Genomic DNA, 18273 nt, shown 5'->3' on the forward strand with positions numbered 1-18273 from the left:
AAACATCTCTGTTTGTACCATCACCTCTTTAAAGACCACAAAACAACACCCAAAGTTTCTTCAAAAACTAAAGCTTACAGCTTCACTCATTGTAAAACATTAGCTCAACTAAACTTTTCAGCTTAACACCAGTCTGTGTAATAAATGACAGTATGATGCTGGGAAATGAGACGAAAAAGATCTACTGACACCCCTAAAACAGATTCGTTTGTTCCAGGGCTTGGTTTTGGTCTCTCTCGTCCGCTGAGCAACATACTACACAAACCCTTTACATTTTTTGGTTTGCTCTTTGGTTAGTGGCCCAAGTCATGAACAGGTACATTATGATAAAGGAACAGAGCAAATCTAAACATATTCAGCGAACAAAGCAGTCAGGCTTACAATGCTTTAAAATGACAAACATGTCACAGAATGACACCAAACATGCTCTGTCAGTAGTATGGCATTGAGCGTTTTGGCTCTTGTTAACTGTAATAGAGTAATCACATTTGGCTCATTGTTCAAAACTGCCATTGATTCAAAGCTCAGAGCCGGAAAAAACAAAAACATAAGGTATAAGGTTCATTCTCACTCATCTGCCAGTTTCACAAGCACATGAAGAGATTTTAATGGCACATTATAAATAATTTAGTATTCTAAAATATTGAGTAAAATAAAATGCATTGATTTTAAGAGAGAAAAAAATATTGCAGTGCTGAAAATACTTAAACTGAGAAAGTAAAAAAAAAAAAAAAAACTAAAGAAAGTGACTGCAACACTAAACTAAAAAAAACACACACAGAAGAGCACCATTAATGTAAGTCACAGAGTAGTTTAACTTATACTTTCAGAAAGACGTTTTGCCCAAGGCGTGACACTGGTGACAGTTCAAAGAATCAAGGAGTTTTCTTGGTAGGATAATACCGCAGTCTCTAAACAAAAGGGTACGTTGCTTATGCGAAGTATCCTTGGTGGTTGTTAAAATGAACTTATGGAGGGTGTGGTTAGGTAAATATCTAAATGGTATGTCAAGCAAACTTGAAAGCACTTGAATGTTGAGAGAACGAGGCATGTTTTAATCTGTCTGAGCATCCACAACTATAAATCAAATATATTGCAGACAGGGAGGCAGATGCTCGACTGTAGTGATAATGTAAAATATGAGTCTAGCGTATTGCTCACGAAGAAATGCTATTTTACTTGTTTTGCATCGTATGCAGCTGCTTATCTTTTAGAATTAATAAGACAGTGTGGTGATAACAAAATGTATCTAAAATTGGCATGTGATACAACAAGGAGCCTTATTCAATCACAGGTTTAAAAAAAAAAAGAAAAAAAAAAGTGTGAGGTATGACGTTTTGCACCAGTTACATAAGTGAAAATGGATAGGAAGAGATATTGTCCAGGGCTCTCTCTTCACAATGTTCAACACATAAAAGTGCTCACAACAGTGGTACTGAAACTGCAGGTTTATCTTATTACTGCGCTATTGTAGTATGAAACCCAACACAATACCTCCCAGCATAAACAATACACCTCCATACTAACATAACAAAAGCAGTGAATCATCTTCAATTATTAATTTCTTGTACTGAAACACCATACGTTTTGGTCTGTAAATCAACAGATAACATTAAGTGTGAGAAGCCTAAGAGATACTTATCAGCTCTGTCCGTTCCACACAACGGTACTGAAAAAACTAAAAACTAAAGCTCTTTCGAGCCAGTGAAACAAGTAAAGTTGTTTGAAATTTTAACCACTGATCAAGTGTGGACGTTAATACTATAAATATTTCACCAAGAAGTTTTTTTTTTTTTTCTTCCCATTACGGTATGGCCCTAGGCAATTTTCATATCTTGAATGAACCCCTTTCAGAAACACATTTACAAATATGTTAATTTATAATAAAGGCACACCCTCCTCGTGTCTGGGAAAAATCAAATTGCCAAATAACATTGTTTTTTGTTGGAAAGAAAGAAAGAAAGAAAGAAAGAAAGAAAGAAAGAAAGAAAGAAAGAAAGAAAGAAAGAAAGAAAGAAAGAAAGAAAGAAAGAAAGCAAAAACATTCCTTAATTAAATAATATAGTTGACTGTGCTGCTACTCAAGCACTAATTTGCAACTGTACCATTGATATTATAACCAAATGGATAATGTTACAGAAAGAGTGCATCGTGACAGACTGTGATTCTAGGAAAAATATGGCATTGTAATAATGAAAAGGTGGAAGAAAACAGCATCATATGTAGTAGATCCTAGATCCTGAAAATACACCACAGGTACACCTTGTACTAGCAATTTTCCCATAGACATACATAACATGGCTGCTAGAGAAAACTGAACAAGATTCATCCAGAATTCATACAATCACTAAAGAATATTTCACTGAAGTAGTATAAAGTGGAGATGTTTTGATCAGGGGTTTTTTGCCTCCGCATTCCAACCCTTTGAAAAAACAAACAGAACTTTATTGAGAGAAGCTTCTTCCCCTCCGTTCAGGTTCTTTGCTATGAGGTAAAACCTGGCTGGAGTTGATGACAAGCTACAAATACTGTCCATGATGAGTATGTTGAGGTTGTGTAATGAGGTATTGAACAGATGTGTCTTGCACTGGCAGGTAAACCATTCCTTGTGAGTGAGTGACCTACTACAGGCCACATGTGCAAAAACAGGTCAGGTAAAAGCGTGATATGACAAGCATCTCATCTGAGCTTTCACATTATTCATTATTGCAACATGCCTATATTACTCTGTAAATATGTTGAAAAACATGGAAATATATATAGATATATAAAAATGTGATAAAACTCTTAGGAGGCCTTGATTACAGAGACCTCCTCCCCAGTTATTTAATTCCCCGATTATAGGACTCCTTCCCTTTGAAAAAACAAAACAAAAAAAACTCCTTAAAAACTCTTTCTCTCCGTCTTAGTCCTGTGTAGAACTTCCACAAAAATGGACGAGTAGAAAATGCGCAAGGCGGGATATTTCTTGTTTTTTAGAAACAGCTGGGCTTAATCATGAAAAGAGTAACCATTTAAGCTTCCTTATTAGATAAGTAGGACAAACAACCAAGTTAATGGAAAAGGTTTTACTTAATATCCACGCAGGGGTTTGGACGCAGGGGTTTCTTCCGGACTACACTTGCCACTCTCTTCGCTGGCGGTTTTTATCGACAAATCATCGGGGTACGCTGCTCCGCAGGCTACTTCGCCCTCTGAGGTATCCTCTTGATCCCCTCTCTGGCCATCTGGTGCCTCTCCCAGCAAGTCAGTGTGATTATTAACTTCTGTGCCAGAGGTCATGTGCTTCTTGCGCAAGTGCTGGTTGAGTGTGCCTTGGAAGGGAAAACATTTGCCGCAGATCTGGCAGTGGAAGGGTTTGTTGTCCGTGTGGCCGCGGATGTGGTACTCCAGCTGATCTTTGCGGGTGTACTTCTTGCCGCAGAACTTGCAGACGAAGGGCGTGATGCCCATGTGCAGACGCATGTGACGGTCCAGGCTGCCCTTTTGATTGAAGGACTTGCCGCAGTAGATGCAGATGAGCCGCTCGTTGTAGGGGTACCACTGTCCGCGGAAACTACGCTCCCTTACGTCGTTTTCGAAGGTAGTTGCCGTCGCAGGTGGATCTCCTTCGTCGGCACCAGGCTTGAGCTGAGTAAGTAGATCGGCTGGAAGAGGCACGGGACGTTTCGGTCGGGCACGACCACCCCGGACGCTGCTGAGCAAGGAACGAGATGGGCTAGAGGAACTCAAGCTGACAAAACAGGGGGAAGGTAGTGCAGAGTAAGTGTATCTGGCAGAGGAAAGCACAGGCCCGTACGATCCCACGCTGACAGCCAACACCTGCTCACCATCCACTAGCTCTGTGTGGTAGCCATCGTCACCTGCCGACGAGCTATCGGAGTAGCTGGGCCGGTCGGTTTTCTCCAGCTTTATATGGACATCTGTCACGTGCCCATCCTTGCCGATGAGTTCTATCTGTTCCGACTCAACCTCCATGGACACCTCCTGCTCAGATATGCCGTCGCTGCTCCCTCGGTCTGACTGACCCTCCTCCGCCATCCCCTTACCTGAGTTCCGCCCTTCCGCGCAATGATTCTGGCGAGGAAAATAGGGTGGCGAAATCTGAGTGGGGTTTAAAAAGATACCACCATCTTTCACACCATTGGGTCCAGACCTTGAGGAGGTGCAATCGTCATCTGGATCTGTCCCATCAGGCACTGGGATGCTTATCTTGGAGTGAATACCCTCAAGAATTTGTGTGCATTTGTCAATCACAGCCTGCATTTGGAGGAAGCTGGCAGCCGTGAGGAAACTGATGACATCACGTAGGCGCAATGCCATGCGGCCAGTGTAGCAGAAGGCCAACAGCTGCTCAAACACCTCAGGGCTCTTGATTACGGAGATGGAGAGGCCACTCATTGTGCCAAGTGCTGAATGATCACGGAAGTATGGTGAACTGGCGGCCAAAACAGCCTTGTGGGCTCGGAACGGCTGGCCCTGAATGTGCACAATGATGTCGCACAGCTTGCCCTGGAGACGGAGCTCATTGAGCTGGTTCAGGACGGTGTTGCTGAACTCAGGTACATCAAACTCTATGAGGCTACCACAGTCCTCCATGACTCACTGACGTCTCTCCTGGTTTGTAGAGAACCTGAATGAAAGAAAACAATGTGTGAGGAAACACATTTATAAATATTAAAAAGATTAAGCTAAATGAATGGTATATTATATGTTAAGCACAGATGGAATTTGAATACTTTTTCACAGTTGTTGAAATCTGCAGGTAAAATTTGTCCAAATACTTACAAAAAAAAAAATGCAAAAGACTGAATTAGTAGAATTTTATGAATATCAGGCATCCTGATTCTGCGGAAATATGCATTGACTTTTGTGCATGAAGACGTGGGCTTTGCTGTACAGCCATTTATCAACAGACAAAATATTTCCCCCCAGATTCCCCCCCCCCCGATTCCCTCCCCCCCCTGCGATCCAATTATGATATTGTGATGTGTTTAATTGTGACTTATGTATTGCAATGTGTATTGTGTTTTGAGGTAGTTACTCAACCCTTGTGTGGTCCAATTATATAAAGCTCTAGTAATAATCAGCGCTTCCATTTCAGAACAGTACAGTACAGTACAAATCTACACATTAACCCAATAAACAAACAAAGGATGCCGTTGATACATTGGCACCAACCTGTCTAGCGTCTAACCACAATTCACCAGTCTTTTTACACATGAGAGTAACCATGCTGTTGTACAATGCACATGCAACATCCACATGAGAAAAACAGTTCCATTTACTCATAGACTACGTTTAACTAGTGCATTATTCTTACATTTTGAAACATTTACCTTTTCGTAAAAATGTAGATTGGTCTAATTTGATACCAAAAAGTAAGACTGATTACCCCTTTGACTAACTGCTAGTTGGTCATACTAGTACTTAAAGGGATACTCCACTTTTTTTGGAAATAGGCTCATTTTACAACTCCCCCAGAGTTAAACAGTTGAGTTTTACCGTTTTCAAATCCATTCAGCCGAACTCCGGGTCTAGCGGTACCACTTTTAGCATAGCTTAGCATAGATCATTGAATCGGACAGGACCATTAGCATCTCTCTCAAAAAAAATGACCAAAGAGTTTCAATATTTTTCCTATTTAAAACTTGACTCTTCTGTAGTTACATCGTGTACTAAGACCGACGGAAAATGAAAAGTTGCGATTTTCTAGGCTGATATGGCTAGGAACTATACTCTCATTCCTGCGTAATAATCAGGAAACTTTGCTGTCGTACCATGAGTCCAGCAGGCGTAATGATATGACGCAGCGCCTGAAAATAGCCCCCAGCTCAGTAACTTCCAACGTGACCGGGACTAAGTTTGTCTAACCTATTAGACCTATTTTCAGGCGCTGCGTCATATCATTACGCCTGCTGGACTCATGGTACGGCAGCAAAGTTTCTTGATTATTACGCAGGAATGAGAGTATAGTTCCTATGCTATGCTAAAAGTGGTACCGCCAGACCCGGAGATCGGCTGAATGGATTCGAAAACGGTAAAACTCAACTGTTTAACTCTGGGGGAGTTGTAAAATGAGCTTATTTCCAAAAAAAGTGGAGTATCCCTTTAAAGGGTTAGTTCACCCAAAAATGTAATTTCTGTCATTAAACAGTCACCCGAAGATAAAAGAAGGTCTTACGGGTTCGGAACGACATGAGGGTAAGTAATTAATGACTAAGGCACTATCTTTACATAATAGCTATGTTTATGCAACTGGGCCTTGGTGCTCAAGTAACATTTCGTATTATCAGTGTTTAAAATAGTTGTGCTGTTTAATATTTTTGTGGAAACCGTAATACATCTTTTTCAGGATTCTTTGATGATTAGCAATTTTAACAATTTATTTGAAATTGAAATCTTCTGACAAATTTATTTACGGTCATCATGCTGAATAAACATCAATTTAATAAATAAATAAATCATATGTGACCCCAAACTATTGAATGTTAGTGTACATTTTGGCATTAGTTTGTGGATGTCAATGGGGTAAATGCTAGGGATGCACCAATATGATTTTGGCCGATACCGATAATGCTTTATATTTGAATTTGATTACTGATATAATCAGCTTTCTCCAAGACATATGATAAAAGGTTAACAAAAATGTACTATTGATTAAAATGCTAAATTTGATATTACATTGTGGGTGTAAATGAACAGGGTTGGACTTGGTGCTGGAAACCCAATGCACAGGACAATAGGGACACCAGAATAAAAATATTCATGATTTTGAAGCTGAAAATACAGAATTATTTTAGACAAATATTCTTGCTCTCTGTCACTGGCTAGATACATTTAAAATAATGTAGGCCACTTTTTACTGGTAAAGTAAGACATTTGGCATTATCAGGACCCACAAATATTCCCCCATTGCATTATTATACATTATATTCAACATTATATAGGCTATAGTAGTTTAATATAGTACTGACTAAAACTAAAACTAGATTTTTTTTTCCTCACACAGTAATTTTTGTTTTGGGTGAACTATACACAATATATATTGTCACTATCCACAATACATATTGTTGCATTTTTGTATTGCGATAGATTGTGACAATATATTGTTACACCCCTAGTCTACATAAAGACAATAATAAAATGATTTTATTAAACCATATTGTTTATGAAAATATTACGAGGAAAACAAGTGCTAGTTATTAAATGCATAGCCTAATTTGTTTTTGTTTTTGAAAAATAAACATCTTAAACTAATAATACTGTTTCAAATAACAGCATTGCTGTTTGAGCAGCATGCGCTGAAGCTAAAGAGCTGAATGAACACCGGGATATGTATGCAACATAAACATAATATTACAACTTACATCTGCACAAAATTAACTAATTATGTGCTAGTCAGAATGTGCAACTCCTGTGGTGGATGCGCTCCTCCCGTAACATGCTGAAACACGCTAACTAGCCTAAACCCAAAGAACTAGCCTAACAATGTTTAATTACTAGTGTTCTTATTATGTATATGACAGTCCAAGTCATAGTTAATGCAACATTAATTGCCGTCAATTAACTTAAAGGGATACTTCAGGATTTAGCATTAAGCTTTGTATTAGTAGAAAACATGTAGTATTTTCGAATTACCGTGCTTTCCACCCTCATATCCCCCTGAAACAAGAGATTTATGTATTTTTTGTCTGGAAAAAAAATCCTCCGATGCCGCAAAAATCGTCATTTTGCGTCATCTGAGGATTTTTTGGCCAGAGGCTAAAGACTACAGCCAGTAGCAGGGGCTTTCCCGCATGTTTTCAACCCGGCCATAGAGGGTGGGATCTCACTCACAGAATGTACACATAGTGTCAGCCATCTTTTTTTGGAAGCTAAGCTAACAGGCTCTTGTTCTGTGGAGAAAGCTGAGTAGTAGGAGAAAGCTGAGTAGTAGGGGTTACCATCCTCTTTTTCCCGGACATGTCCGGCCGTCGAGATCATCCAAAATGTCCGGGATTCGGCTTTTGCTTTCTGCAGTCGCCATTCATTGTTTACATGCACACCTTTTGTTTCAATCTAACTGAATTCATTCCGATTGGTGAATCTGAATGTAGTGTTTACATGAACGCTAAACAAGTGATCGGTTGATGTGCGTTTGTGCGTTTTAACATTGGTAAGAAAATTCCCGCTCCTCCGTGAGAGATACGAGACTGGTGCGTCTCAGTAATCACGCCACCGGCCTCGCGCCGTTCTCCCGCGTCCCTCAGCCTCGTCCTGCTTGCCACAGTAAACATAATGAATGGCAACTGTCGAACGCAAAAGCCAAATCCCGGACATTTTGGGCGATCTCGAAATCCTACTCACTAGTAGCCTAGTCTTGTTGTTTTAAACTGCACTCTCTTACCGGTAGGCGTGGCTTGGGAGTGGCCTCCTAGGGCAGCAAAGCAAGTGCATTCTGGGAGTTGTTGTCTTTCATCCACATAAGCCAAAAATAAATTTTCTGGCTTTTCTCAGTCTAGAAAGCTCCAAATTCAAAAATAATTTCACATTTCTTCTACATAAATGACCCATTTTAAATACACATTCATCTTTCCAGAGGTGAAGTATCCCTTTAACCAAACACATCCTATATGTGATAAATCATATATAAACACAAAATAAACATGATATTACAACTTACAATTGCACAATAGGTTGCAAATGCACCAGCACCCATGACTGTGCGTGTCATGAAGGTGTGGATGCGCTCATCCCGTAACAGGGCAAAACCAAGAATTCACAGCATTCTTTTACAGTAGTGTAGCCTATAGTGTAGCCTATAGTGTAGCCAAGACAGACTTGCGTTGCACTTAACTGCATTTCCTTTTCAAAGTAATTCCAATCATATTTTACGCAATTCAAAACCATCATGGCAAACAGTGCACATCTGAAGTTCAACTGAAGGACATAATACATTATCTATCAGTAGGGCTGGGCGATATGGCCAAAAAAAAATCTCACAATAATTTTTTTTATATCAGTCGATATCGATAATTATCACGATAAAAGTCAACATTTTATTTCTTTCAAGTTTAAAGGCAGATTTTTGCTCCTAAGTGAAAGTTGTAGAAACCAGAGCGTTAATTGTGGTTTTAAACTACTCTTTATTGTCAGAACATATAATGACAAACACTTGCCAAACTGGTGAACATTTCACAAATCTGAGGTAGAACATTCAAACATTTGTCATTTTTCCTTAACAAAATAAATATATTTATTGGACAATTTCTTAGTTTCTGCATGTGCTAATTTTTTTTTGGTAAAACATTGTTCTGACTGTTTGAGTTGTATTAATCTTAACCATTGGTCATCCAGTAACATGCATTTAGATCATGACAACCACAGATGAAACCAGAAATACCCTGTAGCACCTCACTATCATGGCAAAATGTAACTTTATGGTTTCTATGGTATTTGTATGAAAAACAGTAGCCTAAATACATTATTAAATACTGTAATTATATTCCATTAGTCCTTCAATACATTGTCTACATTAATAATATAATACAATTCAATATGTATATCCCACATTTCATGGTGCAGTTAATATTACTAGGCTAACGTTACAGTAAATTCATGGTAAATGATGGGAATTTGTAGACGGAAAAGCCTTCTGACTGTATCGTTGCGCACAGTGTTTCTTCTGTTTGTCAGCGCTGTTTCATCTGCCTTTAAACTGGTTTAAATCACTGAGACATATTTATGTTCCTCGCTGAATTCAAGCGCTTCTCACTGGATTTCGTGACCGAAACCGATCAGAGTAAACGCATCTGCTCTAGTGAGTTCGCGCTCGCGCTGCCGTTTGGACTCCGAGTCGAGCGGATAAATGGTCCGTGTGGCGCGCGGTTCAAATGAGTTTAGTTCCGCTTTTGGCGCATAAACATAATCGCGAGAAAGATTATATCGCGATAATTATCGTTATCGTTTTATCGCCCAGCCCTATCTATCAGCCTTAATATTTCGGCCTAATTTACTCGATTTCGTTGATAACGATAACATTTTTTTTTTTTATACTTTGGCCAATACCGATATGGTGGCCAATAGATTGTGAATCCCTAGTAAATGCGTAATAAGACACAACATCTGACTAATTTCACAGAGCTTCATAAATCAGGGAAAAAAGACAAGGGAATATATGGCCAGTTGCACTGTGGCTCCAGAGAGCAAGTTTTAGTGAAGCATCTAGTGTACACTTCAATCCAAAACATGAATCCCGTGTGTGCTGCATAGATTGAAGCTCAAGCACTTTAAAGACTCAACAGACATCTCTACCTATTTAAATGACAAAGACAGCCTATGGTCATGACTGGTCTTCAAACGCACTTAAATCCATCAAGTATTAGAGTAGTTCATATAGTGCTCTTAAGCAAAGGTGTCATCAAGAGCAACGTCTAAAAAGCAGAGGGAAAATACCTGGGAACCAATAAGATCTTCATGGGTGTGTGCAGAGAATTAATTAGATCAAGTTGATACATGGCCAAGAACGATGTGGGAGAAAGAGTGATCCATCAATAAGAGCATAAAAGTAAAAACTGCAGCCACTTAGCTTGCAAGTAATATGTTGAACAGAACACCGCATTATAAAAGCTGCATTTAAAAAGAAATGGGAAAAAGCAGAATTTGCAAGAATTCAGTAAATGAAAAGTTGTTGTTCTTATCTTCCTCTTTACATTCTCCCCAGGCCCTCCTACGCCTCCAACCACCTTAAGTCTCATCTTCTCACTCTCTAGTCTAGTGATTCAACGTGAGTCTCAGTCAGCAATTTTGGGAGAGTAAACACTTTCTCCGATTGGCAGGGCTTGCCAAGAAACCCGTCTCACCACCCATATGTTGTCATTCTGCCATGGTCAAGAGAGAAAGAAATAGGGGAGGAGGACTCACAGAAACACCAGAAAGTAAGAGAAACAATGTCAAATATCTATATACATATAGTTCGTCTAATATATAAAATGAATCTCTAAATTAAACAGACTTACTTTAGATGGAAAGGAAGTAAACACAGTAGCCAACAGGGCACTCAGTAATCTGGTAAGTTTGTGCATACTGGGAATCATATTTTTTCAAATAAAGACATGGTAACACTAATTTTACATGCAGCACACAGTGAAAATGGCATAAATATGACGTAGTGGGCAAATGAATATATAGGCCTAGCGCAGCATATTTTGAAATCAAGGGTTTAAACTAAGTTTGTTGATCGTGTGTCTCAATGAACCTGAACTCTTCTGTCCGCATTCAATCACATGGACCGACCGTCACTCACAGAGTAACACATTCATGCAGGCTACAAATGCACACTTCAGAATATCTGACAGCTGGATTCGACTAAGTCTGCAAGGTTTGTGAAATTAACTGTTTATTAGATATTCAACAAAAAAAACTAATTTTAAATGATAAATGCGTATTTGCTGAATGCTGACGTTTTTTAAACATGCATTCATAAAAACAGATTGTGAATGAAATCCGGAAAGAAAATGTATGTGAAAAAAAATGTGGAAAATCATGTTTAATGGGCTTGTAGGCGTTAAATTCTATTTCCTTTACATTCACACGTTCACAGAGGGAAGCCATATCAAAAAAGAGCTGTGCCACTTGCCCACTTCTATGAAAACCAAGCTGAACTTGAAAATCAAGAATGTATACTCAAGTTGATCTGGTGGACCCAAGGGGGACCCAAGGGGTCTTGGCAGCACTCCAGGGAGATGCAATCGCAGGTTTCACACTCAGGCTTGTGTCCTTGAGGGGAGATTTTAACAAAGCTCTTGAGCATTGACAACAATCAAATTATGAAACTACTTCCTCATAGTATACTCTGGGTTGCAAGTAGGGGCATATTTAAATGGCGGATTGCTGAGAAGATTGATTGTTAAAGGTCATCAAAATAAGATAAGACGGCAACATCATGTAAAAGATTTGGCAACAGCCAATATGCATATCAAAGCTAATTTTTTTGGGCATCAAAGAGCTGGTCCAGTTGAAGGGATCGAGTTATCTTGGTTCACTCCATGACACATCTTCATATCTAACCATAGGTTACTTATTGTATCTCTTAACTAGTGGATCAGCAGGTTAAATATTCTAAAACGGCAATTTTACACGCATTTTGTATTACTAAGCAGATCAAATCAGACATTGAAATTAGGTAAACACCATCTCAGCCAAATTCATCTTTCTTAGGTTAATCTAAAATTAGCCTTTTTTTAAACACATTACAGTAAAATCTGTACTATAGCCCCATTTAATTCCCAAATATCAGTAAACAGAAGAAAAATTGACACACACACACTACCCAGAATCCCTAAACAACAGTAAAAATAAAAACTCATGGCTAACTGGGAAAACTTATTTTACCGGTTCACTGAGCAAGCCGTTAAGAGTGGAAACTGCCATATCAGCATTGGCAAATGAACGCTGCAGAAGGCCTGCTTCAAGATAAGCAGCTTTCAGCCTATTCTGCAAAATAAAACCTAGTCCAGTACTGCCAAAAATGCTTAACATGCACAGTCTGGCAGGAGGAAACCGATAGGCCGTGAGAGGGCGGAAAAGCTGCCAGAAGTGCTTGCAAACTTTGTGGGGAACTGTTTTCAAGAACTACCACGAGAATGCTGAGCAATATGACTTATCTCAACAACACTTTGATTGAATAACAGGGCTTGACAATAAGGCCTGCCCGATGAAAGTTTCTCAGGAGAGTTAATGGAATTGTCACCGCCCTGATCGGGTCCGTCATCACGAAAGTGTTAGTTTTGTCGATTTAAACATTCAAGCGCAAGAGGAACATTCGAGCCTTAGCTACCGCTGTGTTGTTGAGCTCTATATTATCTTGATATATGCTAGCAGCATAACATTACAGCAATGTTTTGACATTGGCGGTTATAGAAATATGCGACTAGTGATTGTACTTTGTAAAACTAGTCACATATTTCTATAACCACCGCTGTCAAAGAATTGCTGTAATGTTATGCTGCTAGCATATATCAAGATAATATAGAGCTCAACAACACAGCGGTAGCTAATAAAAAATGGGTCAGAAGCTCTGGGTATCATCCCTGGTCCCAGGCATGAGGCTACACCAAAGGAATCTTCAGTTAAAACACTAACATATTGCTCCTGATAGTGACAAGGAGAAAGATCATAAAAAGGCCAATGTGCATTAAGAACATACTCCAGGCCCATTCTGTGCCTTCTCCCATCGCCATCCACGACTCCAGCCATTTTAATGGCAAGAAAAGAAAAGCTACATCAAAGGGAATCTGCTGCACAAATTCGAAAGGATAATTAAGAATCGCTATAAAGGAACTGGCAAGGGAAATCAGCCAGGCTTTGCATATCCAACAGGCATAATCAGAGTGGATAAAAATACCACCAAGTCATTCTGTTTTGCTTTGGGTGCGCAGGTCAAAGGCATCCTTTCTTCTTTCCCAAGTCAATCCCCATTGAAGCTGGCCAAGAGACAAGGAATACACAGCCAAAGCCCACTGAACCACAAGCTTCAGGGACAAACTGTTCATCAATGTTCCCAAAACATTCAAGTATTATACTCACAGCCAATGTCATAAGATTCAGAAACCTGAGCATTAGATCCTGAGCAGCGGAGGTGATGTCTTGTGTAATGTACAAGAAAAATCCTTCTCCTTTTCTGTGCTATAAATCTGCCATAACAGGAGAATTTACAAACCAAAACCCCTTAACAGCTAATACTGAAGAGAAGCAGACACAGCCACAAAAATGAAAGGTTTATCGAGTGCAAAACAATAATGCCTACTCATGCACACAGCTTAATTGGTTTGGCTCCGTCTGTTCAGACAAGCCTGGTTGAGAAAACATTCTGAGTGGTTAGGAGGGACATTTATGACTCCTGAATGCCGTAACATGGCTTTTAAGATGACAAGGACATGGGGAAAACCAAAATGAAGACACTTTCTTATGAACTTCCTGATGAGCAAATGCAAAAAAATGTACTTTCAATTTCAGACTATTGCTCAAAAAAATTAATTCTTCAGGTACACAATCACCTTGAACACATGCCAGAGGCTAATTTCAACATCACTGAACGTATACCTTTATCAAAAAGGTATGGAATGTTCAGAACTGTTCCGTTCCACTGAACTGCATCTCAGGTTTTTAAGAGCAATAACTCATTCTGTGTGAACTGTTAAAAATTTTTAAAAATCAATTCCCCTATGGAGAAAATGAATGGGATTGTTACCTCCGGAACCCAACTGTTGCACTATATTATTCTTGCAATTTGTTTGTCAGACTGTCCATTTTACCTATTACCCTGCATTTTCCAAATACAGTTAGCAGCTGCTTTTATCCAAAATGACTTGCAAATGAGAAAAACCTAAAGCAATTTATCACACAGAAATCAACAATATTACCAGTATTGCAAAAGCTAGCGCAAAAAAAAAAAAAAAAAACATAAATGTTGAAAGGTAAATAAAAGATACATGTTATTTTACTCTTGTTAACAGCAAAGTAACCAATCAAATAGCTTAACTCACATATCATTGCTGTACATATGAACTACCAGCTGAGTTGAACAACCCTATTTGTCCTGCCCTTTAAACCCGTTATATTGTGTGGTGAATGGCTTTATTCCAAGTCTTATGATAAAAGTCCAAAATGATGGACAGTACAAACAGAACAACTCACCTCAGAAAAAGATTTCGAACACATTCACGACAAGGATTTTTTATGCCTCATGAACAACCAATGAAAGTGAAACTGTTTTTGACCTTCACCTGAAACACTCACACTTTACTGTCCTGTACATAATATATATATATATATATATATATATATATATATATATATTTTTTTTTTTTTTTTTTTTTTTAAGTAATCTTATAGACACAGTACTGTTTGTAGATAGATGCAATGCATACATTATGACATGTGGAATTTAAAGGGTCAATTCACCCAAAATGACAGGCAGAATTTAAGTTATGGACACCATCCACGTTCATTTTCCCTATCATTTTGAGTGAACTAACCATTTAACAAAAACGAAACTGACTCAGAACCAAACTTAACCCTTAGAGACAGTAAACTATATTACTGTTACGAATTTAATACATTAATAATGGTTTACTAAGCCAATTAAATGTAATTTCATTTTAACTTCAAATAAATCATTACCACCTTGTTAAATAAATCAGTAACGGCTCAATTGAATTGAATCAGTCCCTGACTGTTTTATTTTTTTAAACCAAGTGAGCTGCCTAAAGTAACGTACTTAGACAGAATTTGTAAGCATAACAGGCACGTTCAAACGCATCTATAAAACGGTCTAGGTAGGCAGTGTGACAGCCAATGTCTTACACTTTCGATATTTTTAATACCTTAATGAAATTAATTAACGTAAGTTACTTTTGCGTCACTTCTACGGCTGTGATCAAAAGTTGTACTTGTCTAAAAGAAAAAAAACAGGGTGTGAAAGTGGCCCTCTTGCTTGTGATTGAGGGGAATGCGGAATGTGGAGGTTGGCAGTTAATACTGACTGCATCTGAAGGGAAAACAAACACGTACGCTTCGTTGAACAGCTATCGAACGGTGTACAGTTAAAACGGCCCATGACCGTTTAATTTGCCCGGCGCTGCATGCCTCCCTCATTACATTTGCGACAGCCGAGTTGCTGCCAGGCTAGCTCGTACCAAAGCTGTCACGGAATGCTAACAAGTTAGCCGGTTAGCGGCATGTATTTAGATGCGTCCGATAGAACTGCGCCAAATAAACCAACGGTGACGTCTGAGCAAATATAATGCGCCGTTAATAAAGTCGCGTCTCACCTTCTCCGATCAAACGTCGCCCATTCCTCTGCACAGCGACTCGCTTTAGCTCCTTCCCCAGCTGTGCTCCTCTGCCGTTGCTATTTTTCCAGCTCTCTGCCTAACCGGAAGTGGACGCGTGCGGTCTCCAGGGGACGCGCTCTGTCTCTCGAGTTACTTGACGTGCTGTCAAGGAAATCCTCCTGTGGATGCTATAGAGATCAGCGGTAGGACTCGCCCCCTTCCCTCTGACTTTTCGGTACAAGGGTCGGGGAGTGTATGTTTAAGGATGTTAGCTTTGTTGCAATAATTTCAGTGAAGGGTATCCAGTCTTCATTTCCGTGAATACCCACTAATCCAGTTTGGGAGGCCGGTATAAATCGTTAAATGACCATAAAGGCTGTAATAATAATAATAATCATATTTTATTATTATTATTATTATTATCATTATATGGGCTAGTAAAATAATTATTTAACATTTTATAATAATACAAAATTATTATTATTATTATTATTAGGTATAGTAAAATAGTTATTATAATATTATAAGATAATAATAATATTATAAACAATAATAATAATTATTATTATTATTATTATTAGGGCTATTAGTTGTTGTAGTAGTAGTATTTATTATAGTTATACATATTTATCTTTCTTTTATAAATTAAATAAGATTTTTTTTATAAATTATAAAATAGTAATATTAATAATATTTATTATTATCATATTTGTTTATTATTATTATTATTATTATAAATAATCAAATAAAATACAACAATACACATTAGGGATTATAAAGTAAATAGCTTCATTAATTATTTCAGAATATTTTAACATGAGTTAACATTTTGAAAACGCAAATATTAGGTTAATCAGAGCCAGTTTCATAACACTGTCTTAATAAGTCAACTAGCAGTTAACCAGGGGGCAATCAGTCTTATTATATACATATTCAAATTAGACCAATCTGTGTTTTTTATATAACTGACTTAAAAAGTTATGAGCATCTTAAAGAAAAACAATTGAAGACTAACTTGTAAGACTAGTTTTACCAGTCTTTAGCTTATCTTTCCCCCACGTATACTACAGTTACATGTGTTTATTGTATTGTCGTTATCGTTGTATTATCATTTTTGTTGCATATCATTTTGGTGGAGAGTAGCTAAAATCTTACACAATTAAATATATTAATGAAATGATAAATGTATGATGAAACACAACGAATAACTGACCTGGTTAACCTAATATTTGCATTTTCAAAATTCTAAACTCTTAATTAAACGAAATAAAGTGTAATCATCAAACTCAGAACGAAGTCAAAATAACTCATCTGCCTCCTTCAGCTGGCCAGTTCAAGCTGATTTAATACATATCTAACAGCAGAGGGCGCCATAGCCTAAATTAACAAGTAGCCTAAAAGAGAAGACGTTCGTTCACATTATTCGGTAAACAACAACCGTGATCACAAAGGCTACTCTACAGCCATAAATTATTAGCATATATAATAGTCTCTATGATATGATATAGAACAATGACAGAAACAACGTATATATATATATACGTATATATACGTATATATATATATATATATATATATATATATATATATACAGTATATACGTATATATACGTATATATATATATATATATATATATATATATATATATATATATATATATATATATATATATATATATATATATTATAGCCTATGTTTGTATGCTGATTGCAGCACTCTAACAATTTTAACGTTTAAGCTGGATGCAATGCAATATAGGAACTTGGTAAGTTCCTCAACAAACCTTTTTATTCTTCTTCTCTGGTTCTCTATGTACTGGTGCTTTAAATAACTCACAACCAATACACTATATGAAGAACATATAATGTGAGAATTGTAGGCCTAACGTTAGTTCAAGAAAGAACCATCGAATAAACTTTGTTTATGAGAGTTTAAGAGTGAATTGCTAAACTCTTTTACAGTAATTCACAATTAACATTTAGAAGGATATATTTTGAACTGAACCAATGTATGCAAAGTGGTCTGTTTGAAATTCCACAGACGTGTTCATTTATAATGTTTATTTACTGGAAGTAAATATTTAAGCTACAAATACAGGATGCCTCTGAGCACATTCTACAATCATATCAAGTTTACAAATTGAACATTGGACTGAATTACTTGTCTTGAAATATGCGACATGTTAAAATGCACAGTTAAAATTATATACCTGTTAAAATATTTGCATATGCCATTTCAATCACATGATCATGCCTTATTTGGCTTTTTCTATTTCCTCAAATATTGTTGTTTTTGCACAGGCAGACATAAATCATTTTGGCCCCCGAAAGTCTAAAATACTGGTGGTAATTTTGTATGAAATAGAATGTAATTAATGTAAACAAAAAGATTCAGGAATTAAAGTCTCTAAAACAGCACCATTGATCCTCCCACAGCAGCATAATGAGGTATTAC

General features: G+C 37.7%; 1 protein-coding gene across 1 annotated transcript; it reads right to left on the reverse strand.

The window, feature by feature from the left end:
• Positions 1-1159: 1159 nt before the first annotated feature.
• zbtb34 (zinc finger and BTB domain containing 34) lies at positions 1160-15975 on the reverse strand. The gene is made up of 2 exons (XM_082187994.1): positions 15816-15975; positions 1160-4633 (listed from the first exon to the last, which is right to left on the reverse strand). Exon 2 carries the CDS (start codon positions 4597-4599, stop codon positions 3073-3075), a length of 1527 nt encoding a protein of 508 aa, XP_082044120.1. The 5' UTR covers positions 4600-4633; positions 15816-15975; the 3' UTR covers positions 1160-3072.
• Between the last annotated feature and the right edge of the window lie 2298 nt (positions 15976-18273).

The sequence above is a fragment of the Leuciscus leuciscus genome (genome assembly GCF_965113295.1).
Source record: "Leuciscus leuciscus genome assembly, chromosome: 13".
Lineage (NCBI taxonomy): Eukaryota > Metazoa > Chordata > Actinopteri > Cypriniformes > Leuciscidae > Leuciscus > Leuciscus leuciscus.

Coding starts and splice junctions, on each gene's coding strand:
- zbtb34 (XM_082187994.1), bottom strand. CDS start 4,599: ATGGAGGACTGTGGTAGCCTCATAGAGTTTGATGTACCTGAGTTCAGC.